Source organism: Podarcis muralis, chromosome 4 (genome assembly GCF_964188315.1).
Source record: "Podarcis muralis chromosome 4, rPodMur119.hap1.1, whole genome shotgun sequence".
Lineage (NCBI taxonomy): Eukaryota > Metazoa > Chordata > Lepidosauria > Squamata > Lacertidae > Podarcis > Podarcis muralis.
The window spans coordinates 83116112-83142738 of record NC_135658.1 but is presented as its reverse complement, the minus strand read 5'-3'; the positions used below and the strand labels follow the sequence as shown (position 1 = coordinate 83142738).

General features: G+C 43.2%; 1 protein-coding gene across 3 annotated transcripts in view; it reads left to right on the top strand.

The window, feature by feature from the left end:
* Positions 1 to 263: 263 nt before the first annotated feature.
* TPP2 (tripeptidyl peptidase 2) overlaps positions 264 to 26627 on the top strand; it is a 41699-nt gene continuing 15335 nt past the window's right edge. The window contains exons 1-19 of one of the 3 annotated variants that reach the window (XM_028728192.2): positions 264 to 531; positions 5187 to 5315; positions 7915 to 8010; positions 8962 to 9066; positions 9998 to 10122; positions 11400 to 11563; positions 12491 to 12645; positions 13627 to 13703; positions 16948 to 17075; positions 17217 to 17316; positions 18904 to 19052; positions 19213 to 19328; positions 20993 to 21161; positions 21357 to 21514; positions 23124 to 23200; positions 24013 to 24119; positions 24440 to 24594; positions 25265 to 25381; positions 26155 to 26255. In XM_028728192.2, the coding sequence (XP_028584025.1) occupies positions 364 to 531; positions 5187 to 5315; positions 7915 to 8010; positions 8962 to 9066; positions 9998 to 10122; positions 11400 to 11563; positions 12491 to 12645; positions 13627 to 13703; positions 16948 to 17075; positions 17217 to 17316; positions 18904 to 19052; positions 19213 to 19328; positions 20993 to 21161; positions 21357 to 21514; positions 23124 to 23200; positions 24013 to 24119; positions 24440 to 24594; positions 25265 to 25381; positions 26155 to 26255 (2396 nt within the window). In that variant the 5' untranslated portion in view covers positions 264 to 363. The remainder of the gene's footprint in view (positions 532 to 5186; positions 5316 to 7914; positions 8011 to 8961; positions 9067 to 9997; positions 10123 to 11399; positions 11564 to 12490; positions 12646 to 13626; positions 13704 to 16947; positions 17076 to 17216; positions 17317 to 18903; positions 19053 to 19212; positions 19329 to 20992; positions 21162 to 21356; positions 21515 to 23123; positions 23201 to 24012; positions 24120 to 24439; positions 24595 to 25264; positions 25382 to 26154; positions 26256 to 26627) is intronic. The other 2 variants (XM_028728190.2, XM_028728191.2) reach the window with 2 other exon arrangements.

The following is a 26627-nucleotide window of genomic DNA, read 5'->3' as shown; positions in this document are numbered from 1 at the left end:
GCCGCTTTTATCAAGCGCCGGGTTCTCCCTCCCTTATTGGCGCGGCGCGAGGACCAATCGGCTCCGCGGGTTCTCCTCGCGCTGCAACTTGAGTGGCTGCACGCCGGCTCGCAGCTGCCGCCCCGCCCCGGCTCGAAAATCTACATAAGCCTCTGCAGGGCGCATGTAGCACCTGATAGCCGCGCTTTCATTGGCCGGAGTAGGGGGCATTGCGCATGCGCCTGACGCGAAAAGAAGCCTCACGCCCGGCCCGCGTCGAGTCGGTGACGTCACCCGGTCCGGCGCCGGCGTCGCGTGCGTGCCCGGTCACTCTCCTCTCGCCTTCTCTGTCTCTCGCTTTCTCTCTCTCTCTGCTCATCCAACATGGCGGCGGCGGCGGCCGGTGAGGAGCAGTACCCTTTCCAAGGGCTCCTTCCCAAGAAAGAGACCGGCGCTGCCTCCTTCCTGTCCCGGTACCCGGAGTATGACGGGCGGGGAGTGCTGCTGGCCGTCCTAGACACGGGCGTGGACCCCGGAGCGCCAGGCATGCAGGTAAGGCAGCACGGGCGGGGTGGGCAGTGTTGCCTAGCGGTGAGAGAAGCGACCCCCATCTCTCCCTTGTGGGATGGGGGAATTTGGGAAGAGGAGATTTGAGGCACCCCTGTTGTGGGGATTTGGGTGGCTGTGGAGGGAAAACAGAAAATATTGGGAAATAGGTATTATTATTATTTAATCACCCATAATAATAATAATAATGAAATTTTATTTATATCCCGCCCTCCCCAGCCGAAGCCGGGCTCAGAGCGGCTAACAACAGTAAAATGATAAAACATTCTAAAATCATTTCATTATAATGGTAGGTGTATTCATCTGGAGAAAGCCTTAAAGGGTATGAGAGGAGTCCTGCTGGGGCAGATGCTTTTTCCCACCCTGGCCAGCCAGATGTTTATGGGAAGCAGGTTGGCGGTGGGAAAATAGAGCCTTATCTTGCTGTATTCAGAGGCACGCTGTCTCCGCGAAGTGCACGTATAACCACTACGACTTGCAGCTGCTCATAAGCTCGTGGCAATTATTTTTAAAGCTTGGCAGACTTGTTGTGTTGCGAGTAGCTTGCAAATGTTCGCAAGGAATCCTTTTAAAGGGCAAAGATAACAGGAGAGCAGTTCTTGTGCATAGAAAGCATTAGTTGAAGCGGGCGAGTGTGTTAAAAAAACGATGGCAAGGCGGTTATGGACCAGGCTTGACAAGAGCGCCTATGTGTGTGGTCTTATATTGTAGGAGAGCATCCTTGTTTTTGCGTTGTACAGAAGATGACAGTGAAACTTGTGGTGCATTGAAAATGTCCAAGCTGAAAGATGTTAGTTCTTCTTTCCGATGCTTTTGTCTCTGGGCCTTTGTTCCAAATTATGCATCGATTGATGCTGTCACATGTCTCTGCTTACTTACAGGTTTTGTTGTTTTTGGTTAAATAATACTACTAATCTTCAGAACACACTGCAACTTATTCATACAGAATTGTGGTAGTTCATTATACTGTAGAAAGGAGAGATTTTATTAAGATAGGGTTGTACAAAATGTAATGAAGGAATAGCCCTCTTCAAGTTCTGACTGCGATTGGTCAAGGAAAGCCACCTAAGTATAGTTAAATTCAAGGTAGAACAGATTTACGAAAGGTCAGAGGAGTTACATTTCAGAAGGACTTGTCTCATGTGCAGTGTTTAAACTAGAGATGGTTTAAGCAACTTACGGTATGTGGTCCTTCAAACTCACATCATTACTGACGGTCACACTGACTAGACTGATGGGAATTGAGTCCAACAAGAACGGGAGAGCCACAGGTTTCTGATTTATGGTTTAAAGCAATTACCGGTACATGTTGGAATAATAAAAGTAACACTTATTATTTGTCCATACGTGTTAATGATAGGTTGCTTGTAGGTTAATGGTAGGTTGCTGTGATAAATTGTTCACGGTGGAAAAAAGCAAACCAGTTATGCCATACTAGGCATTTGGCTTGGGTTTATTGACTTTGATTATATTTACCTAACAAGTTTTTTAATAACCAGATTTGAACCACAAGGGAGTACCTTGATTTTTAATGGACAGGAGGAAGAAGGAGGCCATTAATTTTGTTTGAAGTGTGGGTGCATCACATGCTAAATGTTTATTACCCTTCTCAAATCAAATTAAAGCTAGTGGCACACTGCTGCCCCATTTTAAGCACAATTAAATCTTATTGATTTAAGTGTGGCTAACTGTGTGCATAATTATGGCTATTGTCTCTTACAGTAGTACTGCAAGTAGAAATGTAGCCAGTCTGCTTAAAAGTAAGCCTTCTAGCAAGCATATGAATTTACATCAAGGTCTTTGGTTGGTCTCCCCCCCCCCCCCCAAGATCCAGGTATATATATTTTTTGAAGCAAATAGCACTGATAGGCATGTTTCTTGTCCAGCATATATTGAATGCAGAACAGTCAACATTCTCCCTAAGGCTTTTGTTCTATAAGTAAGTGTAGGTACTTCACTTCACTAGAGATAATATCCCTTTCTCTAGTAAGTAGTAATTCTAACCTCCTTAAATGGTAAAACATTTTGACACTGTTTGTAAGGATGCACATTTTTGACAAGAGTTGGACCTGTCATAAAGTTAATGGAACTAAAATGGCTTCTGACTAAATTGACTGGGTTGGCTTTTCTCACAAGACTGGAGAGATGAAAACAGGCTCTGGTAATCTTCTGGAGATGCTATGAAGCATGACGTGAATGACTAGGGAGGTTGGGAGGGAATTAAGCTTTAATGTAATTGTATTGTTAAATTTTGCCTCTGGGAGAACTTGTTCTTCATCAGTTAACTAGTTATTCAAAGTATAGTTGCTGTGTTTGGGGTGTTATAATTGCTCACAGTTCATGAATAAGATCAAGCATCTGAGTTAATTGAGAAAGGTAGTCTTGCATGTTTGCATTCCTTAGTCTAGAAACACTCAGTAGAAACTTTGTTGAAAAACAGTTTCCTGGCGGATTGAAACATGAAGTAAAAGCACAACAGTTGCCATCCTCAGAACTAAAACTTATGGGATTCCAGCTGCTTTCTGTTATTTATTTATTTATTTATTTGTCTATTTATTTATTTTGTATACTGCCCTTCCTTGATCTCAGAGCAGTTTACAAGATTAAAATGCAAGATAAAAGCACAAAAGACATAATAAAAATGAACTAACACACGTTCACAGGGACACGGGTGGCGCTGTGGGTAAAAGCCTCAGCGCCTAGGGCTTGCCGATCGAAAGGTCGGCGGTTCAAATCCCCGCGGCGTGGTGTGTTCCCGTTGTTCGGTCCCAGCGCCTGCCAACCTAGCAGTTCGAAAGCACGTCAAAGTGCAAGTAGATAAATAGGGACCGCTTACTAGCGGGAAGGTAAACAGCGTTTCCGTGTGCGGCTCTGGCTCGCCAGAGCAGCGATGTCACGCTGGCCACGTGACCCGGAAGTGTCTCCGGACAGCGCTGGCCCCCGGCCTCTTGAGTGAGATGGGCGCACAACCCTAGAGTCTGTCAAGACTGGCCCGTACGGGCAGGGGTACCTTTACCTTTTTAACACACGTTCACACACACACCAATGGCCCCCACTCTGCCCACCCTTTCCCACAAACACATTTAAAAGGGTGTAGGATGTTAATCATCCAAAAGGCCTGATTGAAAAGAAACATTTTTGCCTGGCGTTTAAAGGTGTATAATGAAGGTGCCAGCCGGACCTCCCTGGGGAAATGATCACAGGGTCCAGGTAGTATCATATGGAGAGATGTGGCCCATCTTCCACCCAGGCTAGAACATTGCTAGAATTTTGATAGCCTGGTTCTTGATGTTTGGCTTCTTCTATATATTACGGGGGGGGGGGGGGGAGCTGCTGGCTGTTGCGTGAATTGTTGGCGCTGCTCCTGACTCTCCAATGTGAATGTAAGCATAGCCAGTCTCACCCTTGCTTCATGTGTACTTATTTCAGTATAGGTGCTGGAGGGTCTTCACATTGGGCTGATCAGTTGCAGACTCCAAAGGCTGAATTATTTCCTGTCCTTCTGAAATGGGGCAATTATATGTTTGCTCCTGCAATGTATTTTGCCTTGTGATCTTATCATTTCCTGTTAAGATCTGCCCCTGTCTTGTCACATCCACCCACATGTCCTTCCATACAGCTGTTGTTTGTGACAGTATCCTGTTTGTCTGCTTCTCCCTGTGTTGTATCACTTCCTATTGCATCCCACACTCCTTATCCTTATCTCTAACCATCTCTCTCTCTCTCTCTCTTTTAAAAAAAGAAACACTTTTGAGATAGATGTGCGACTGGACAATCTTAGTGTTCCTAATTGGTATTCCAGGGATAAATACTTTATGGGTCGCATCTCTGAATATTTTTTGGCCATACATTTATACTATTTTAATCTATTATATGAACTTGTCTCCTTCCTGAGGTCATCACCGAAGTCCCTCTTAAGAGCTCCATCTGTGACAATCATCCATTCATGTTACCTTCATTCGAATGGCCTCCTTTTTATATAAAAAGGGGCAGGCTTTCTGTTAGCCCGCAGAGCAGTTTCTGTGGCAGAGAAACAACCTCTTCCAAAGCCCTAGCTGACATAAGGTTGGTTGTGCAGGGGAGATTTTCCTTCTCTCTGCCCCTCCTTGAGCCATTGAAAACTTTCCCTCCTGTTGACAACAGTGGGAAGGAAAATAGCTGCACCATCTCCAGGGATGGCGTATTTTTTGTTTGGTTTTGTGGGGATACGTTGGGGAAACAGCAGGGTAGACACAGTGATCAGCATCCCCTCAGTTGCCCTCTTGGGAGCTTGGGATTGTTCCCGTTGCCTGTTTTTAATCTTCACACTAATTAAGTTGAAGCTATTACTCTTATTTTGCTGCAGTTATCTGGAAAAACACATTATTGAATATGTGTTTATCATACTGTGTTTGTGCTCTTTTAAATCAAATTTGTGCTGTTTGAACGTCGTTATTCTATCCTGCCACAGCTCACAATATAATATATTTTAAAAAAATTAATGCAGATAACTTTGCTTTAGGAAACAGTTTGTTCCACACCAAGCAGAAGATGTCCTGCACTGCATAGGACATACATTTTTTTCAAGAGTTCCTGTGTCTATGGAGCATTTATAGTGCAATTATTTGTATCTCCTAATTTTTTATTATTATTATTTTCAGATTACAACTGATGGGAAACCTAAGATAATTGACATAATAGATACAACAGGCAGTGGTGATGTCAACACTTCAACTGTTGTAGAACCAAAAGATGGAGAAATCATTGGTCTTTCAGGAAGAACTCTGAAGGTAAAGGTTATTTTGAATTGAAGTTGGTGGCCTCTTCTGGGTCATCCTTCGGTTGAAAATTCCAAGATACTCTGTTTAAATATGACAGGAGGTTACAGATTTGAACCACAGGCAAAGTACTCTCCAGCTGTATATACAGCAGGACGATCAGTAATCTCAAAACACTTTGAAAGTCCTAGTTGCGCTCCTAACATTTAATTGTACTTAAGTACCGTATTTATAAAAATTGCATTGGGGGAATACAAGGCCTAGTTTTTGTCTGTCTGAAGGAATGCCTTCTATAGTGTACACTGAAATCATCCAGAGAATTTGCTTTACAGCTGCCCCTCTTAGTAGGTGGTCATAGGTCATCACTTTCACTAGGGTGCTTGTTTGTCTCCTTACTGGCTTTCAACTAGCAGCTGAAAGCTTTTCTTTTCAAATCGTTTCTTAATTGAATCTAGACTCAAGCCGGACTGTTTGCCTTTTAAATTCTGTTGTTTTTGTATGCTGCATATGTTTTTGTATTCTGTTGTAAACTGCCCATGGAACTTTTCTGTTTAGAATAATTCCCGAAAATTAACAGCATACGTAGAGATTGGCTCACTCAGAATGCGGCACACGCAAGTTGATACTTGATATTTATACTGAGGCTTGTGAAAAGATTTCAGAGTCTACATGGGAGCCAGATTCTTAAGACATTGTAGCTGTTCTAAATCCCCACTTGTAGATTTTACGAGCCCTGATAGCTTGGCCCTGGTGATTTACTTGTTTATTCAGTCCAGTCCTGTGGTTGCAGTCCAGAGAATGGACTGGCAAGAGTGAACCCTTGTACATTGAGATATTGCTTGCTGTTTTCACTGAACTGTTCCCACTGCCAGAGAAACAAGCTACTTTTTAAAAGAGCAGCTTCCCCCTTTGACACAAGAAACTGCAGTTCATCAAGAAAAGCTAAGGCTTTGTGGATTGTTCTCTTTCTCATATTTATTTATTTATTTATTTATTCATTGCATCCCATCTTTACTGTCTTCCATAGTAAAAGGTCAGCCTATTGGGTGATTTGCTGTTATTTTGAGGCCTAGAGTCTTCAAAGGCCTTGTTTGACTGACACCAGAGTAGTAAACTCTTTAAGATGAAGAGAATATCCTCATGTTTGCCAGTAACACTCAAGGGTGCTCTGTAGTCATGCGCTTTAGATTTCTCTGGTGGCATTGTCAAGTTTTGCAACCTGATGCTATGCATGTTTACTTGGAAGGTCAATGGGTTGAAGCCAGTGGTGTCACTCAGCTGATGACAAGGCTTCCAACAGGAGAATAGGGTGGGGTTAATTTTAAGTGATTTCCCTTGCCTCCCAGTCTGCTGGGGAAGGCTACTCATCCTGCAGCAGATTGGGAAGACTACAGAGGGGAAGGGGAAATAGTTGAAAATTGCTTCTCTCCCCATTTTGTGATGGAACCCTTGCTGTCGGCTGGGTGACACAATTAGATATCACCTTATGAATTAACAACCCGTATCAGTCCTACCCAGAGTAGACCCATTGAAGGTAGAGGACATGACTAACTTAGGTCCATTAATTTCAGTGGGTTTGAGTATAACTTAGTTTGATGCAGCCCCAAATCTACAGCTTCAGTCATATACTTAATGCATTTTTATAACATCATTATTTTTATTATTTTTAAAAATTCTATACCACCCCTCATCTGAGGATCACCGAATGGTTTACAATATAAAAACGGGGGAAATACCATGGTAACAAACAAAAACCACCACCCCCCCAGTTTAAAAGGCCATAGGTTGTTTAATTAGCCAATGGCCTGCAAGAAAATGAATGTTTTTGCCTGGTGCCTAAAGCTACGTAACGAAGATGCCAGGCAGGCCTCACTGGGGAGAGCATTCCACAAATAGGGAGGCGCTGCAGAAAAGGCCCGTTCTCATGTTGCTCTCATCCCAACCTCATCTGGAGGAGGCACCCAAAGAAGGGCCTCAGATGATGATCACAGAGTCCAGGTAGGTTCATATTGAGAGAGGTCATCCTTGAGGTATTGAGCCATTTCAGGCTTTATAGAGCAAAACCAGCACTTTGAACTGGATCCAGAAACTGATTGGCAGCCAGTGCAGTGGGGGCAGGATTGGCATCATATGCTCAAACCGTCTTTCACTGGTGAGCAACCTGATCTCCTACTGCACCAGCTGAAGTTTTCAAACTATCATCTGAGGCAGCCCCACGTATAACATGTTGTAGTAATCTGGCAGCGGTCATACAGGGCGACCAAAGCAATGTACCTATAAAAGAGACAAGCATTCCTGTAGCTGTATAACAGAGAATATAAATTTGATTGTGAAAGAACTGAGAATAGGCTGGGTGTTAATTAATATTCTTTGAATTTTGTTGCACAATACTAATCTTCTTATTGCTTAAGCCCTTTGCATGCATCCCAGGGGTAAGCCCAATCGAACGCATTAGACTTAGTTGGATATACAGTATATAGGCATATGCATAGGATTTGGCTGTGAACAGGTTTCAGCAGTTCACCATTCTTATTGTATATATTTTGTGCATGATCACTGAGGTGGATAGAACGGACAAAATATGTAGATTCCTAAATTCTACCTTTTTCAGATCCCAACAGACTGGGTAAATCCTTCAGGAACATATCACATTGGCTTAAAAAATGGTTATGACTTCTACCCTAAAGCTCTCAAGGAAAGAATACAGGTAATTCTTTGCATCTTCATTTTTAAAGTCTTTAATTTGTACACAGGCTCTCTTTTTACACCAAATTATGCTGCAAAAGTAGCAACAGTGCATTAGATTTGTTTGTTTGTATCTACACACCCAAACATTGTGGAACAAAAGTTTATTGTATGAAAGTAGCGCATAATAGAAATTATGTTTGGCCTGAAACATAAACATAAAATGCTGAATTTCCCTGGCATATCACAACATACCCATTTTAAAAGGGGGCAGGAATTGTTGCTCTTTTAGCAAATATTCAAATAAAATGAAGTAGGCTGGAATAAAACAAATTTATTAAAGTTATGTAAAATTTAAAAACAGCATTAAAACAAATTTAAATCCCTGAAAACAGTGGAATAAGATTTAGATTACAATCCAAAGCCCCAATTTGCTGGGTGATGGTTTCATAGGGCAACAGTCTCCCTCTAACTCGCCCAAAACAACTCTCCTGGCCTCTACCTGTTGATAGATTCCCACTGAAGGTAGCCTGCAGAAAGTCCCAAAACAGATCATTCTGGGGAAGTAGCTGAGCTGGCCTGGGTTTTAATGGATCTTTAGTTGACCGTATTGCCATCACTTTTCTCTGCAAGCCCAAACTAGGGAAGAGTGGTTTTGCCTCTCCCCCTTTTTCTCCAAAAGGCATGAGTGGTGGGCATGTAGCACCAGTTGTACTGCTGTGTCATTCCCTCATATTTCCCACCCAGAGTTAGAATTTCTATGTTAGACTCTCAAGCTCCCTCCTGCCCTTCTGTGCTGTGATTTCCCCTGTTCCTTCCTGGTTGGCCAATGTTTCAACCCGCAAAGTGTGCTTTGTACTTGCCCTATGTGATTTAACATGGCATGCAAGCCAGCCATTTTGGCACAAACCCTTTTTTTCATTTGAGTGTAAAAAGATGTCATTGTTAAAATTCAGTATATCATCTCTTGCAGAAAGAACGCAAGGAAAAGCTTTGGGATCCTGTTCACAGATTGGTGCTCGCGGAAGCCTGCAGGAAACAAGATGAGTTCGAAGCTGCTCACAGCTCTCCATCGCAGGTTACTATTTTAGAACGAACTTCCCTAAGAAACATTGTTCTGTGTGAAATCCGTTGTTGCTCAAGCAGATTTCCACTCACACAACAGAACATCACACAAAGGGAGGGTCCCCCTCAAGCTTCTAGAACAGATTTTGGAGTTTGAAGAGGGAGGAAGAAAGGGGTGTCTTGTTTCATGGGTGGAAGTCCATTCTGTTTGTGTCCAGCCACCCTTGCATAAGACCCTGTGATCCATTTTGTAATAATATACACACAGGGATGCGGGTGGCGCTGTGGGTTAAACCACAGAGCCTAGGACTTGCCGATCAGAAGGTCAGCGGTTCAAATCCCCGTGACAGGGTGAGCTCCCGTTACTCGGTCCCTGCTCCTGCCAACCTAGCAGTTCGAAAGCACGTCGAAGTGCAAGTAGATAAATAGGCACTGCTCCGGCGGGAAGGTAAAAGGCGTTTCCGTGCGCTGCTCTGGTTCGCCAGAAGCGGCTTAGTCATGCTGGCCACATGACCCGGAAGCTGTACACCGGCTCCCTCAGCCAGTAAAGTGAGATGAGCGCCGCAACCCCAGAGTCGGTCACGACTGGACCTAATGGTCAGGGGTCCCTTTACCCTTTACCTAACTTCCACCTTTCTCTGCAGGCTTCATCTGCACTGCGTTGTGCGGATGAGGTTTTGCATTCTGTCTTGGGCTATGATGCTCCGTTGCACATGGCATATGCTTATGTAGCTGTGATTTGGGTCTAACTGTATGTAAGCAATCTGTTCAGATATAACTGGTTGCAGAAAATGGAGTGAAGATCTCATTCGGTATGAACAGGCTGCATCTTCATTTGTAATTTATGCCCTCAGCTCCCACTGAAGTGAGTGATACGCACATGGCACAGCTGAGTCTGGGCATCATTGCGTTAGCATACTTTATGACAAATTCTCATCTTTTAGGAAAGCAAACTGATGAAGGAAGAGCTTCAGAGTCAAGTGGAGTTGCTGAATTCTTTTGAGAAAAAATACAGTGATCCTGGCCCTGTATATGACTGCTTGGTGTGGCATGATGGTGAAACTTGGAGGTAATTTTTTTTTTAATGCCCTTAAAATACGTATTGTCCCTAACTATGCTCACCTTTTCTGATATTTTGAAGCTGAGGGCAACCAAAATGATTAATGGGATAGAGACACCCTCCAATAAGGAAAGTTTACGGCGTTTGGACAGAGAGAAGTGTTTTCTTCCTTTCTCATTACACCAGAACTCAAAGCCGTCCAGTGAAACTGAATGTTAGAAGATTTAGGGCAAACTAATGAAAGTATCTTTGAAGCAGGGGTGAAGAACCTGTAGCCCTCAAGGTGTTATTGGACTACAGTTACCATCAGCTCAGTCATTGGTTGGGGATGGTATAGTCTTAATGACATCAGGAGGGCCACAGGTTAATCACCCCTTCTTTGAAGCTTGACCACTAACTGGGCCAAATGCCACCCTGCCCAGGACTGCTACCACTTACTCAGGTGCCAGTTTTTAAGATTAATCAGCTGGAGTGAAAATAGTTCCGCGTAGGAGGTGCCTGATGTTGCTGATCTTTTAGCAGAGGGAATGAAGTGAGCCACCCTCATCTCTTCCATTGAGGTACACAGCTGGCTACCAAGTGACAGGGGGTACGTTGGATGTTTACTAGGGGCCTGTGCGTTACCAATGATTATTTTCACAAATAAAGCAGTTTGGGAACTTGCTCTTCAGTCCTGCCTAGAGCTGCTGTACAACCGGTGAGGCACAAAAAAACTAAATACCTTATTTTCCGGCGTATAAGACGACCCCCAACTTTTCCAGTTAAAATATAGAGTTTGGGATATACTTGCCGTATAAGACTACCCCTTTCCAATGCACACCAAATACAAATTAAAAAACCAGTCTCTAGTCCGGCTTGGGAATCTGCTCCACTTCCCAGTGGCCGGCGGCTTCTGGAGCCAATTTTCAAGCGTATTTCTGCTTCATCTAGAGAGCTTGGTGTCCTCTGATTTAATTTGCTGTTGTTTTATCCTTTGGTGGGGAGTTGCTGCAGGAGCTGCTGCTGTAGCCGGCGTATAAGACGACCCCTGACTTTTGAGAATATTTTCCTGGGTTAAAAAGTAGTCTTATATGCCAGAAAATACAGTAGTGTGTTTTGGTGCAGGCAGTGTGGCTGATCAGGAAGCCCTAAACTGATGAACTCTTTCATTCGTGGAATCAGGTTCATAAACTTGGGAACCATTGCATGTATTGGAATGGCAGGATATTAATTACCCTTTTTGGATAGTTCAATACAAGAAAAGAAAACTGTTAACTTGCAAGGTGTGTATATGTTCTTTTCTCTAGAGCTTGTATAGATTCAAGTGAAACTGGTGACTTTTCTAACTGCACAGTTTTACGCAACTACAAGGAAGGTCAAGAATTTGGATCGTTTGGCACGTCGGAGATGTTGAATTACTCTGTCAATATTTATGATGAAGGGAACTTGCTCTCGATTGTCACCAGTGGAGGTAAGCTTAATCATCCAGAAACAATTCTTCAGTGTCCTTCATTTTCTTCCTTTTCTAAATGTATAGTTTGCTCTGTTTGGAAGGCTAATGTTTCAGATAAATTAGATAAGATAAAAGGGAGGAGCCTTTGTGTTAACACTCAGTTTCAAAGGTCATTACATAAGTGGTAAGACATGCTCACAGGCAGATCTACAAAAAGTCTGAGCATATTTTAATCACTCCAATGCAATACCTGAGTGAAGAGCTCCACTGATGTGGTTGCAGTTTGTCACGTTGCATCAACAACCTTCACAACCATCCCTTAACACATGGGTAGGCAAACTAAGGCCCTGGGGGCCGGATCCAGCCCAATCGCCTTCTAAATCCGGCCCGCGAACTGTCCGGAAATCAGTGTGTTTTTAGATGAGTAGAATGTGTCCTTTTATTTAAAATGCACCTCTAAGTTATTTGTGGGGCATAGGAATTCGTTCATTCCCCCCCCCCCATGTAATCCGGCCCCCCACAAGGTCTGAGGGACAGTGGATCGGCCCCCTGCTGAAAAAAATTTCTGACCCCTGCCTTAACACATGGAACTACACATTCATGATTTTCTGTGAACCACCCTGCGACCTTCATGTATAGGGCAGTATATAAATTCAAAATGAATGAATGAATCATCATGAGCATTTATATAGCTGCACACACAAACCAAAGCAGTCTATGAAAGATGAGCATTCCTTTATTGCCGCCTTTGGAGCCCCTTTGCAGAACAGCTATTGGGAATGCCTTTCCCAGTGCAATTGTTATGCTAAGTGTTACAACAAAGATCACGTTGAAAGGGCTTTGTCAGCATTGCTTTGTAAGTGGTGGTAAGGAAAGCTGTATACCCAAACTTGTATGAAAAAAGTGGTTCCGCTCTTTTGATGTGCATTGTCTTTATTCTTTCAGGAGCACATGGGACACATGTTGCTAGCATAGCTGCTGGGTATTTTCCAGATGAACCAGATCGTAACGGGGTGGCCCCTGGTGCACAAATTCTCGCAATTAAGATTGGTGATACGAGATTAAGCACCATGGAAACTGGCACTGGCCTTATCAGAGCTGTAAGTATTGGCAGAGTTGCTACATGGAAGACTATAGAATCATAGGATTTGCAAGGATCATCTAGGCCAATTCCCTGCAATGCAGGCATCTTGCCCAGCGTGAGACTCAAACCTCAGCTATCTCAGACAGTGCTAGTACATGTCATGTGTCAATTTGTTTTTGGAGGGGAGCGCAGGTAGAATTTTGTTCATTAAATTTTGTTCCAGTTGTCCATGAAATTCCCCTTTACTTCAAGGGAACTGTAGTTCTTTGGAAATGAAGAAGTGCACACTTGCTTTCAGAGTACCACTGCCAAGCGATTAGCATGAGTGTACATAGCAATCGGCTAAAAATAATTCTGAGCGGTCACTAGTGGCAAAGAGTGAAAGGTCACACACATTTTAATTTAAACAAGAGATAGCCAGCTGCTTCAATTAAATCCTCCTCAGACAAGCTGCCTGAGGATCACACGCACACACTATTTATATTAAGCATTTTCGCCCCATTCTTCGGTCGAAAGGCTGCTGGAGTAGCTTAGTGGAAAAATATGACCCTGCACATTGACCGAGGAGGAGTCGTTCATCTAATCAGGTCTCCTCTTCCTGCCATCTGCTGAAAGAGCTGTGTCTTAACCACCTACCAAAAACTTTAAAGATGCTGTGTCAGACACACCTTTGTAAGAAGGTAGACCCGCCACCAAAAAGACCCTTGTTTTGGTCCCCAAGTGGGTAATACCAGCTGATGATGATAATAATAGCAATAACAATAATAATATTTATACCCTGCCCATCTGGCTGAGTTTCCCCAGACACTCTGGGCAGCTCCCAATTGAGTGTTAAAACAATTCAGCATTAAATATTAAAAACTTCCCTAAACAGGGAGCTGTTTCTTAAAAGTTGTATGTGATCCTAGTAAAAATGCCAGTTAGCAATATCGTGCAAGCAGACAGTGCTGCAGTATGCATTGTGGTTTAAGCGTTGCAATTCTCTTAACTCCAACAGATGATAGAAATAATAAAATATAAGTGTGACCTTGTCAACTACAGCTACGGAGAAGCAACTCACTGGCCAAATGCTGGGTGAGTAGACTACGTTTTTATGACCCTTACTTTGTTCCGTTGTGGGTAGCCAGCTCCTGTTTTCAGCTTTCATCTACCGGAGTGTCTCTTGATTTGCACATGGTTCAAGGGAGTCTTGTTGTACCCCAGATCACGAGCCGATTCCACTTTCAAAGCCTAGGACACGGGTAGGCAAACTAAGGCCCAATTGCCTTCTAAATCCGGGAATCAGCATGTTTTTACATGAGTAGAATGTGTGCTTTTATTTAAAATGCATCTCTGGGTTATTTGTGGGGCATAGGAATTCGTTCATTTCCTCCCCCCCAAAATATAGTCCGGCCCCCCACAAGGTCTGAGGGACAGTAGACTGGCCCCCTGCTGAAAAAGTTTGCTGACCCCTGGCCTGGGAGCTGGGAAGAGGTGGAGGCTCATTGAAGATGCAGCCACTGCAAAGGGGTGTGTGTAACATGAAGGAAACAGAGTAATGGGGGCAAGGTGGGGGTAGCCAGCAGGACCCAGGAGTCATTCATTTAATGTGGCAGCACTTCTGCCTTGGAAGACAGTGTCCTCTTTTAAATACTTGCTGAGAGCTATTCTGTTTCAGTGGGCCTATTCAGACATGTGATTTGGACACTATCTATTTTCCTCGTCTGTTTTACCTGTTATATTGAATTGTTTTTAGGTATTTTAACAGTTAATATAGGGACGCGGGTGGCACTGTGGGTTAAACCACAGAGCCTAAGCCTTGCCAATCAGAAGGTCGGCGGTTCGAATCCCTGTGACGGGGTGAGCTCCCGTTTTTCGGTCCTTGCTCCTGCCAACCTAGCAGTCAAAAGTGCAAGTACCTTCTCCGGTGGGAAGGTAAACAGCGTTTCCATGCGCTGCTCTGGTTCACCAGAAGCGGCTTAGTCATGCTGGCCACATGACCCGGAAGCTGTACGCCGGCTCCCTTGGCCAATAATGCGACATGAGCGCCGCAACCCCAGAGTCGGTCAAGACTGGACCTAATGGTCAGGGATCCCTTTACCTTTATCTTTTAACAGTTAATATATACGTTTATCTTTTATTTTGTATTCTTTATCATAGAGGTGTTTGCTGGCTTGGACTCCTTAGGAGGAAAATAAATTCAATAAATAAAAAATAAATAAATCTAAGTTGCTAGCTTAGTGTTTCTCCAACTTGGGTTCCCATGTCACAGACTAGTTGGACGCAGAGGAATGGTGGGAAGAACCAGCTGGGGAAGCCCCAAGGGAAGAAGGCTGAGAGCCTGGGGAGTAGCGGTGGGACAATGATGAGTGGTCAAAGGGGGGACAGGGATAAGACTGGGAGGAGATGTCGGAAGCTGGAGAAGTAACAGGGTTTGGTGAGTGGGGGGAGTCTGTGGCAGAGAGAAGTCCAGAATCAGGCAGAAGCTGAAGTAGGAGAGGAGGGAGGCCAAGAAGCAGAGATGAGTCTGGCTAGTGAAGAAGCAGAAATGTCTCTCCCTCCTTCAACAAGCTCCCTTTGCCACTGGTCTCCCAGAACCAGGAGAGGCATGAAAAGGGCAGAGTAAAAGTTGGCTTCGCACAGGCACAGTCTCACATGGCTTGGGGAAAGCCCTGGAGGTGAGGGGACTTAGGCAGCTGTGGGTAGGCGGAAACCTTCAGTCCTGGCAACTGCTTCATGGGGGCAAGACTTGCCAGAGATGAGTTGCTGTGCTCATTAGGCCTGACACTCCTGTGCAGATCCTCTTTTGGCTAATAAAGAGTTAACTCCAACTTGCTAAGAGTGATTTACTGCTGGCTCACTCTTCTCATGGGACTACAACTCCCATCATCCCTAGCTAGCAGGACCAGTGGTCAAGGATGATGGCGGTTGTAGTCCAACAACAGCTGGAGACTCAAGTTTGAGAAACAGTGTGCTAGCTCATAATTTTAAAGGGAGGCAGGAAGTTATCAGGTGAAGACAGTGTACTAGATTTTCCAGTCAGATATGTTGGCCACCTACAGATACCCAGGGAGCGGGGAACTGAGGGCCTTGGGTTATTGCGGTCATGCAGGGCAGTATGTGGAAGGGTTGTTGCTTGCAGCAGGGATGGGCAGAAGGTAGATTGGGAATTACTGGTTGATTGCTCTCTGGCTGACGTGCAGTAAATTGGCAAATGCTTCTGGTTCCTCTTTTCTTTTTTAAGAATAGCAACTACCAGGCAATTTTTCCACCTAAATTAGAAATTGCTAGGCTCAACAATTGCTCAGAGGCACCCTGTTCTTTAATTCGAAGTGCATGTATTTCAAGCTCTGGTTGGTAGATCTTGGGGGTTCTAGTAGAAAAACAAAAGTAGGTCTGAAGAGTCTGCCCATGGGGCTGTTGAAGGAGGACACAGTTGCCCTGTGACTTGGAGGGTTTAAAAATATTTTTTGCTTTTGCTTTTTTGCACAGAAGTGACACCCAGTGAAAAGTGCACACTAATGCAGAATTTGACATTATAACATTTTCTTGCCAAGTGATTCATAGCTTTAGTTTTGGATCAACTCCCACACTCCAATCAAGGCATTTTGGGATGGGAGGCGCCTTTGTGTGTTTTTTCCGGACAACCTGAGGAACAGTCTGTTTGACTACATTCCCAAATGCTTTAGATTAATAAGGCAGGGTGCTCATCCATTACCGCTTTTCTTGAAACGGCCCTCTTTCTGTTGGAAGGCCTGGCCTTTCTGCATCCATACAGTGATGTCACAGAGCTGTGTAAGTGGCATCCACTGCCAAGAAGTGGGCAGTATGTTGCAAATAGTAAAAGGCTTTAGGCTGCAGCATGCAGAGATCTTTCGTTGACATTTTAAATGGTTTTACTGAAGGAGTTTCATAGATAACAAGGGTACATACAACATCTCTGTTCTCAGTTGATAGAGATCGTTCTAGAGGTCATTTACATTCATTCAGTGTGAGACGCTGCTGTCATAGACATGGGATGGAATGAATCGGGGAGAGATGGGGGGAAGAAAAATGATTTTTCCATTCTTTGCTTCACGTATGTGCAGAATTTTTATGTCAGCATCATGAGGATAGGTTCTTTATTTGTTACTTTCTTTTGGTGCTGTGAGAAGTTGGAGAGTAAATCGCTTAGCAGTTCCATTTATCATAAAGCAGTATAGGAATGTTTTTAAATAAATAGGAATCTGTTCAATGAAAACTGTCCAGCTCTGCCTATGAGCATTTTTCACAGGAGAAGAAGACAAGCAAAAAGGGCACCTGCTCAACCTTTTCCCTTTCTTTCTTGCAACTCTTCTAGGAGAATATGTGAAATTATAAATGAAGCTGTATGGAAACACAATGTAATCTATGTTTCAAGCGCTGGGAACAATGGTCCTTGCCTGTCAACAGTTGGTTGCCCAGGTGGAACTACATCTAGTGTGATTGGCAAGTATTTTTATTACTATATTTCTAATTACATAACAATTCTGAGAATGGAAAGAAACCGGTATTTTATTGAGGCTGGGAATAGGTTTGGTGATAAGACCTTGTATTCTCAACCCCTTCATCTGCCAAATAACATTCCAGGTGTTGGTGCTTACGTATCCCCTGATATGATGGTTGCTGAGTATTCCTTGCGAGAGAAACTTCCTGCAAATCAGTACACTTGGTCATCTCGAGGGCCTAGGTAAGTGATATATAGATTCATGAGCTCATATGAGGCGTCGCATTATTTGACAAAATCTGCCTGAAAGTAAAGGGAAAATGTGGTTTTAAAAAACCTCGCTGATCTTTGGGACCTATATTGATGTAATAGGAATGACTCCTGAGATAGTTTTGCAGCTTCCTGCTTATCGTAGTGAAAAATAGATGCTGAGCTTTGAAATATCAAATGCTGCAAGGTGGTCATGAGCAGAATAAGCAACACAGCCCAAGAAACCTTGTGTAATTTATCTATCAGTTGCAAGATCAGGCCTTTTTCTTTTTTTCTTTTTCAAATTTCCAATACTTTGCCAAGAGCCTAGTGAGTAGAAAGAATCAAATCCTAATCCTAATTATTCAGAGAAGTGTTTGAGAAAAGACATTATTCCAGAAGAGAGAGGAGTGGGATGAGGAGATAAAGGGTTTCAGGTAGTGGGTAGATACAGGCAACCATTTACCAAGTGGTAACTTAGTATAATAAATAATAATAAAAAAATATTTCTTGTATGCCACCCATCAGACTGGGTTGCCCCAGCCACTCTGGGCAGCTTCCAACAAAATACAAAGGGACAAAACAAAACATCAAACATTAAAAGCTTACAACTTGGCAAAGTAGTTGTTTCATCCTGTCAAGTAGTGAGCATCCGTAGCTGAGTAGCATAAGGTTCTGGCTTCAATCTCCAGTTAAAGGTTCCCAATAAACAGTGGCTAGGAAAAATCTCAGCCTTGTATGCTAGAGAGCCTCTTGCCAGTCAGTGGACATTTGGACTATGTACAGTGGTGCCCCGCAAGACGAATGCCTCGCAAGACAAAAACCCCGCTAGACGAAAGGGTTTTCCGTTTTTGAGTTGCTTCGCAAGACGATTTTCTCTATGGGCTTGCTTTGCAAGACGAAAACGTCTTGCGAGTCTTGCGATTTTTTTCCGCTTCCCCCCTTTTTTCTAAGCTGCTAATAGGGTTGCTTCGCAAGACGAAAAAACCGCTAGACGAAGAGACTCGCGGAACGGATTATTTTCGTCTTGCAAGGCACCACTGTATGTAAACCAAAAGTAGCTCCATATGCTCAGATGAAGTGTGTGTTGCCAGGTGTACATATCCTTCTGTAAGTGGATTAAAAAACTGGATAAAAAAATCAAGAGAGAGGAGATAGGTGACCATTTCCCCCCCATTGCTGGACAATATAGATGGTCAGTATCAAGTGATTGTATGCACACCACGGTAAGTCACTGCTTGGTAGGCTGTATTAATGCAGCATGTTGATGGATTAGCATTCATGTATTTAGGATTCTCTTACGGGAGTCAGAAGGGGATTTTGCATGGTTTCGTCTGTGTATAACTCTAAAAGAGGAATAATTGAACAGCTTATGACAGGCTTCGTCAAACTCGGCCCTCCAGATGTTTTAAGACTACAGTTCCCATCATCCCCGACCACTGGTCCTGCTAGCTAGGTATCATGGGAGTTGTAGGCCAAAAACATCTGGAGGGCCAAGGCTGAGGAAGCCTGGCTTATGAAGTAACAGGTGGGTTGTTAGTGTATTAACTATATTTTTGCTCTATTTTCTATTAATTTCAGTACCGATGGAGCACTGGGAGTAAGCATCAGCGCACCTGGAGGCGCTATTGCCTCTGTCCCTAACTGGACATTACGAGGGACACAGCTCATGAATGGCACATCAATGTCTTCACCGAACGCATGTGGTGGCATTGCCTTGGTACTATCAGGTAATGTGGAACACCACTGTTTAAAGCAAGGTTCATTTTGGTTAAAGCAAAAGAGTGTTTCATAATGTGCAAGAAATTCATATGATAATGAAGATTCACTTGTGAGGAGCATTTCTCTTATTGCTGTCAATGAATTCCCCACCCCTTTTCTCTGGTACAGGACTTAAAGCTAATGATGTGCGCTACACTGTTCATTCGGTCAGGAGAGCGCTGGAAAATACTGCGGTGAAGGTGGAAAACATACAGGTGTTTGCCCAAGGACATGGTGTTATTCAGGTAATTACAAGCTGGAGCGCAAATAAACATATCCTGTTGTAGTCATCAATACTGTCTCATCAGTCTTTTAGGTCAGCTGAAGAACAAATCTATTTGTTGATCAACAAATATATCCCTGGTCTTCCACTCCAGTATTTGAGGTTTAGCATAAACAATTTCCTGTACTACTTGCTATATTTCTTCCTTGTTTTCAGTTGGCTCTCATTCAAACCTTACCAGACAATACTGAAGCTGCAAACTAAGTGCTAAAACAAATGCTTGAAAACAATGCTTGAGGCAAGAGGCGATGCCTGATATACATTTTTTATTTTATTTATTGAATTTATACCCCCAGGTCTAAGAGCAGTTCACGGAATAAAATGAAGATCTAAAACCACAAAATACATAATAAAATGAAAACAACAACCCAATACCCCCCCCACAAAAAAACATATTTTAAAACGGCATAGGATGTAAATTGGATTAACCAAAGGCCTGGTTAAAAAGGAACGTTTTTGCCTGGCGCCTAAAGGTGTATAATGAAGGTGCCATGTGAACTTACCTGGGGAAAGCATTCCACAGACAGGGAGCCACTGCAGAGAAGGCCCATTCAGTGTTGCAACCCTCTGAACCTCTTGAGGAGGATCTCAGGGGCCGGATAGGTTCATATGGGAAGAGACAGTCCTTGAGGTATTGCGGTCCTGAGCTGTTTAAGTGGCTTCTTTTATTTCCTCATAACCTGTTTTATTCGTTGCTCTTTTCATTGTTCTTTTGCTACCAGTTAGTTGATTGCAATCCTATGCACATTTAGTGGGAGTAAATCCCATTGAACACTGGATTAGCAAAGACCCTGTGTTGTAAAAGTTTTTCTGTCTACTGTGTTTCTCACACAGTTTGGCATATGGTGTTACTGCTTATCCTTATATCCTGCTTTTGAAAGAGCATGCTGCTGAATACCCACAGAAACACTATTTAAAATAGGATAATTTGAAATCCAACCAGATTTGAAAGAGATAGAAAGTGATCACACGATAAAGTATGAACATCCTCTACAGTGCCAGCTTAGCTGAGAAGGTCCTCCTAAAAGGGAATATAGTGGTACCTCAGGTTACATACGCTTCAGGTTACAGACTCCACTAACCCAGAAATAGTACCTCAGGTTAAGAACTTTGCTTCAGGATGAGAACAGAAATTGTGCTCCGGCAGTGTGGCAGCAGCAGCAGGCCCCATTAGCTAAAGTGGTGCTTCAGGTTAAGAACAGCTTCAGGTTAAGTACGGACCTCCGGAACGAATTAAGTACTTAACCCGAGGTACCACTGTATCTTCATCCCTTTTCTAATAGGGTGAAATGAGCTGTCCGGGTGTTCTCGCTGCTGGGTCTCTCTTGGCAAGGGCCTCTCCCAGGGAAGTTGACTTACTGAAAACATTTCCCCTTACCTTTGAACTGTTGGGCTCTTTTTCTTGTTTAGAAAGGCTGTGGGGCACATTTTGAAGATGTTTTGTGCTTTCCTGCCAAGCTGGAAAGAGCCTTGCCCCGTGGAAACGCTACGAAGGGCACTGAATTACCACTTTTAAGCCGACATGGGCATGAAAGTCATAATTTTTTAAAAAATGATGATTTCCATGGGCTTCCACATTTTCAGTAAATTCCCTTTTGATTTCCCTCCCCGCCCCTCTCTCAATAGGTTGATAAAGCCTATGACTACCTCATCCAGAACTCAACATTTGCTGACAACATAGGCTTCACCATTACTGTTGGCAACAACCGTGGAATCTACCTCAGAGATCCTGCCCAGGTAGCTGTGCCTTCTGACCATGGTGTTGGCATAGAGCCCTTCTTCCCTGAAAACACAGGTAGGAAAGGTGCAGCGATATTAAATATTTTCACGGCTGAACAAAGGGGAAAGTACGGGCTTATGTTTAAGTTTGCCATAAAATCACAAGAAAACTTTTTAATTTAAAAATCCCTTGTGTTTATAATTTCTTCCTAATTAAAACAGCTTCAGATGGGTGGAGTAAAATCCTTAACTTCGCACATTCTTCTTCCAGACAATGCTGACAGGATATCTCTCCAGCTTCATTTAGCTTTAACTTCAAACGCATCCTGGGTTCAGTGCCCTACTCATCTGGAGCTCATGAACCAATGTAGACATATTAACATTCGTGTGGATCCGCGTGGCCTGCGAGAAGGAGTTCACTATACAGAGGTATTGTCTCTCTTTTTTTTGCAAATTATATTTTATTAGTTTTTAAAAAAAATTAATGAATTTACATCCAATGAATACAATTTAATACAAATGTAAAGTTGACTTCTTGCTCTGTTGGTTGGTGGGGGTTTTTTTTTGGCGGTGTTTCCCTTCTTCCCCCTTCTTGCTGCAGTTTAAAGCAAATTCCTTTACTTAAAATTGTTTAACATTTTATCTTTTATTATTTTCATTTATCCTTTTCCATGGGCCGTTCATATTTCAGTTAGTGCTCGTAACTATAACATGTTTCTGATAAATCCCATATAATTACTCTTCACTGGCCTTTTTAGTCTTGGGATGTAAACTTTCCACCAGTTTGGGTTGGGCTCTTGACAATCATTTGACAGAGCAGGCGTCCTCCACAAATCACCCCCTGTAGCACTGGCAAGAGGACAGTAACAAAGTTCAGCTTGAATTGCTCCAAGGGGCTGTTTGCAGAGGTAGGGTTTCAGAGAGGTGATTCCTTCAGTCTTCTGCAGATAAGATTTGGGGCAGAGGGGAAAATTTTAGGAACACGTGTTCAAGAAGCATTGTGAATAAGTTTGAACTGCCAAGCCCTAGGCCAGGGGTGATGTCACAGGACTGCCAGGGAATGCCTTTGAGGAGCAGGAACAGTCAGAGGGAGACAGAGGAGGAAGTGACAGATGGGGAAGAGGGAGAGAGCCAGGAGGCGGAAAGGCTCTCCGATGCTGAAGCAGAGCCCCAGCACCGCACAGGAAGTTCAGGAACAGACAGTGAGCCTGTGCCTGTGCCGTCTGCACAGGAGAGGAGAGGGTTAAAACGGAGGGAGGAGAGACATCCCATGATACTTCCCCGCCTTTTCTGTTGGAGGAGAAGGCCACTCCCCGAATCTGAACCAGACGATTCGGACGCATGATTGTAATGTGCTGCTTGTACATATGTAAATAAAGAACTGTAAATATCTCTGAGTGAGCAGAGGTGCTTATTGCGAAGAGCATACACAAGCCATCACAGGTAGGCAACCTAAGGCCCGGGGGCCGGATGCAGCCCAATCGCCTTCTCAATCTGGCCCGTGGACGGTCCGGGAATCAGCATGTTTTTACATGAGTAGAATGTGTACTTTTATTTAAAATGCATCTCTGGGTTATTTGTGGGGCACAGGAATTCCTTCTCCCCCCCAAAAAAAAATATAGTCCAGCCCTCCACATGGTCTGAGGAACGGTGGACCGGCCCAAGGCTGCAAAAGGTTGCTGACCCCTGCCCTAGGCTGTCAAAAATTAAGTGCATTTGTTCACAAAAGTGAAAGGGAAACAGATTGGCGTGTGTTCATTAGAGGACTATATTTAATGTGTTAGGGCAAAGATGGCCAACACAATGTCTTCTAGAAGTTTGTGCAGCTCCCATTGACTCTTCTAGCTGGGGCTGAATGGAGTTGTAGTCCTACAGAATGTGGAGGGCACCCTATTGGCTATGCCTGCGGTAGAGTTCTGGAGTTCCAGGAAGTATAATTGTAAAAGATTAATACATGGCAGCTTATCAGTATCTTCAAAGAACTGAGACTTGTTTTTAAATGCAATACCTAATTTTATTGCATTTTCAACTTTTTTAGGTGTGTGGTTATGAAATATCTATGCCTAACGCAGGCCCCCTCTTTAGAATTCCAGTGACTGTTGTTATACCAGCAAGGTAAGTGACTATGTTGTTTTTTTATGCCTTCAATGTTTTATTGAAAACAAACTTGCAACTAATTTTCGTGGGAAGATCTGGCTTCTATCTCTACCTTTGTATCTTTCACCACTACCAGTAGGCAGAATGCAAACCTTCCCTTGTATAATGCAACAGTTAAAATGGCAAGAGTGAGCATAGATCTCAGGCTAGAAAGCGGGACAACAAATTTCCAGGCTCTGACGTGGACTCATTGTTAGAATTTTGAGAAGTAGCTTACCATCCCATCTGTGCAATGGGAATCATTTACAACACAGTAAGGAACTTTCTATAAATTGGTAGTAGTGACAGTACATAAGAACTCTGCTAAATCAAACTCTCTAGCCCAGCATCCAATTTTCAAAGTAGCCTTCCCTTAGTGTATGTCTGCAGTATCTGATATTCAATAGTAGCAGCAGCAGTGATGTCTCCTGTTTGTGTTATGCACATCTAATGCTTAGGAAATATTTATTCTATGTAAACCATGACTTGACATAAGTATAATGATTTTCCACTTTAAAGGAGCCTGAATTAGTTATCGTTGAGGGTCCACTTCCCTGTCAGTGTGGATCTTGATTATTAGTCAAGGGTATATATGGAAGCATTAACAGGTATCTTAAACAGTTGCTCTGATCAGAGCCTCATTTTTCTAAGAGAGAGAGAGATGCTTTTCCTCCATTTGTGAGCTGCGTGAATTGTTGACTCTAGACATCTTTAAAATACCGTGAATATTCCAACCTCTAACCCTCCCCATAAGGATTTTTGCACTTTCTAAACTTTTCCTCTCTTCACAGAACAGATGAAGCTTCACACTATGATCTCAAGTTCACTGACGTGCATTTTAAACCTGGTCAAATCCAAAGACACTTTGTTGAAGTCCCTTCTGGAGCAACGTGGGCTGGTAAGGCAAATTAGGTAGCAAATTGTCCCCCTGAATTCTTAGGGAACTTAACCTGAATGTATGCTGCTGAAAAGTTATTGTACGGTTTAAGAACCGAGTGACACTTTCTGTATTTGCGTGTCACTTTAAGAGTCCAGATTTTAAGTTGTCGCAGCTTAATTCTGCACCTGTTCGGAATTTGTGTTATACAGTACTTTAAAAGATAATGTGTATCTTTTATCAAGGAATTAAGCACACATTTGGCCTGCTAGCTTCAGAGGGGAGTGAGTCAGAGGCCCATAGAGCACTAGGCCTAAAGCTGTGCCTTTTCTCTTACTTAGAAGTAACAGTATGTTCCTCATCACCTGATGTAACTGCCAAGTTTGTTCTCCATGCGGTTCAACTAGTAAAGCAAAAGGCGTACCGAAGCCATGAGTTCTACAAGTTCTCTTCAATACCAGAAAAGGGATCAGTCACTGAAGCTTTTCCTGTCCTAGTAAGTGACCTTGAATTCAAAACAGAGTTAAGTGCTGCCTTATAGAGTGCAGTAATAGGCAATGATGACCTGCTGAATATTGTGGTGGTGGTTTTTTTTTCCATTAAAAAAAAAAATTCTGGCTACTCCTGTGGACCCTCTGCTCCGATGTCAAAGGGGGTTTGTGACCTCCTGACCCCTCCAGTTTTGTCATAAGAAAATAAGAGAATGGAACTTAATGAATAGTGAATGGTTAAATAAAAGATATAAAATAACTGATCAGAAATTGTAAACTGCAATTTTGGCCATGCCCATTTTCATAAGCGGCCCCCGAATGGTTGAAGATGGGTCAGTGCTGCTCTCGGCCCAGAAAATGTTTGCCTTTCTGCCCTAGATTATCATTTTGGGTTCATTTTACGAATAAAGTGGCTAGCCATTTATAGTTTTCCGAATAGAATCTGTGTGGGCTAAATCTGAAGCCGTCTGCCTGTTGTTGCATGACTAAAGCATGTGCATAATAATTAGAGTTGAATGAGAATGGATCCTTTAAGGTAGTTTTGCAGCCAAGGTATTGTGGTGGTTGTTTTTTTAAAGTATTCTGAGCTGCACTGGAATTCTAGTTGGGGGGGGGGGCTTCATAAAGAATGAAAGTCAGATATACATCTAAATCTTCTTTTTTTTCCCCACGAAGGGTGGAAGAACAATTGAATTTTGCATTGCCCGTTGGTGGGCAAGCCTCAATGATGTCAGCATTGATTACACCCTATCCTTCCATGGCATAGTTTGCACTGCTTCTCAATTAAATGTTGTGAGTATCATTCCGTGTTGTCTTTATTTTGCTTTATGGTTCATTTAAAGGGTGGGAGAAAATGCTTGGAGAGCTGTGACTTCTTGGCATGAAATTCTGTAGTCGAGGGTTTTAAAAAAAAATTATCATGGAGTGTTATTTTAAAATATGTATAGGTTGCCTTTCTGACTCATCCAAGCCTGGTTGACTCATCGTGGTTGACTTAATTATTTATATGCTCATTCTTTTATCTGAAATGTGTTCAGCATTTTATTGTATCATAAATTATTTGAAAGGTTCCTATTCCGAGGCTTTTCCGCCTCTCCTGCTTCATTTGGGGGTTTGGGGTTTTTTGGGGTGCTGCTCCCTTTTCTCCCCTTCCTTCCTCTCCTAATACCCCAACTTTCCTGCTGTCTCACTGGCTTCTGGCTTCCTGACTTCAGAATAACTGAATGTGTTTTTCATAAATGTGGTGTGCTTGCATGCCCATCTCCTTGTAGAATTTTCAAGCTTACTAACCCTTTATTTTTGGGAAGAGTTGTAGGTCAGTGGTAGAGCAACTGCTTTGTTCAGTCCCAGGCAATCTTGATGCAGGGCTAAGAATGTCTCCAGTCTGAAATGCTGGAGGGTCACTGTAGAATATACTGAGCTAGATAGATCAATGGTCTGAGTTAGCTTCCTATGTTCCAGTTCGTCAAATGCTTCTTCATGTAGACGTTCGCATGCACACCGCCTAATTCATAATAATGTCCAGCAGAAAATAAGTCCTAACAAGCACCCTCTCTTTTTTTTAGCATGCTTCGGAAGGCATCGTGCGCTTTGATGTTCAGACAACATTGAGATATGAAGACATTGCACCTTCCATAAATCTGAAAAGCTGGGTTCAGACACTAAGGTACAGTAGTTTAAATCGAAAACCAGGGAGCTGTGTTGATCCGCAATATGTTTTGGTCCACGTGAAATGAAGGCCAAATGAAGGCCAAACAGGGCTAAAGAACTCTTCCAGAGGCTGAATAGGAAAGTACAGGCATACCTCGGATCCCAAACGCCTTGGTACTCGGACGTTTTGGTTCCCAAATGCCGCAGACCTGGAAGTGAGTGTTCCGGTTTGCGAACTATTTCTGGAACCTGAACATCCGATGGGGCTTATGGGGCTTCCAATTGGCTGCAGGAGCTTCCTGCTGCCAATCAGAAGCTGCTCTTTGGTTTCTGAACATTTTGGAAGTCGAACAGACTTCCAGAATGGATTCCATTTGACTTCCAAGGT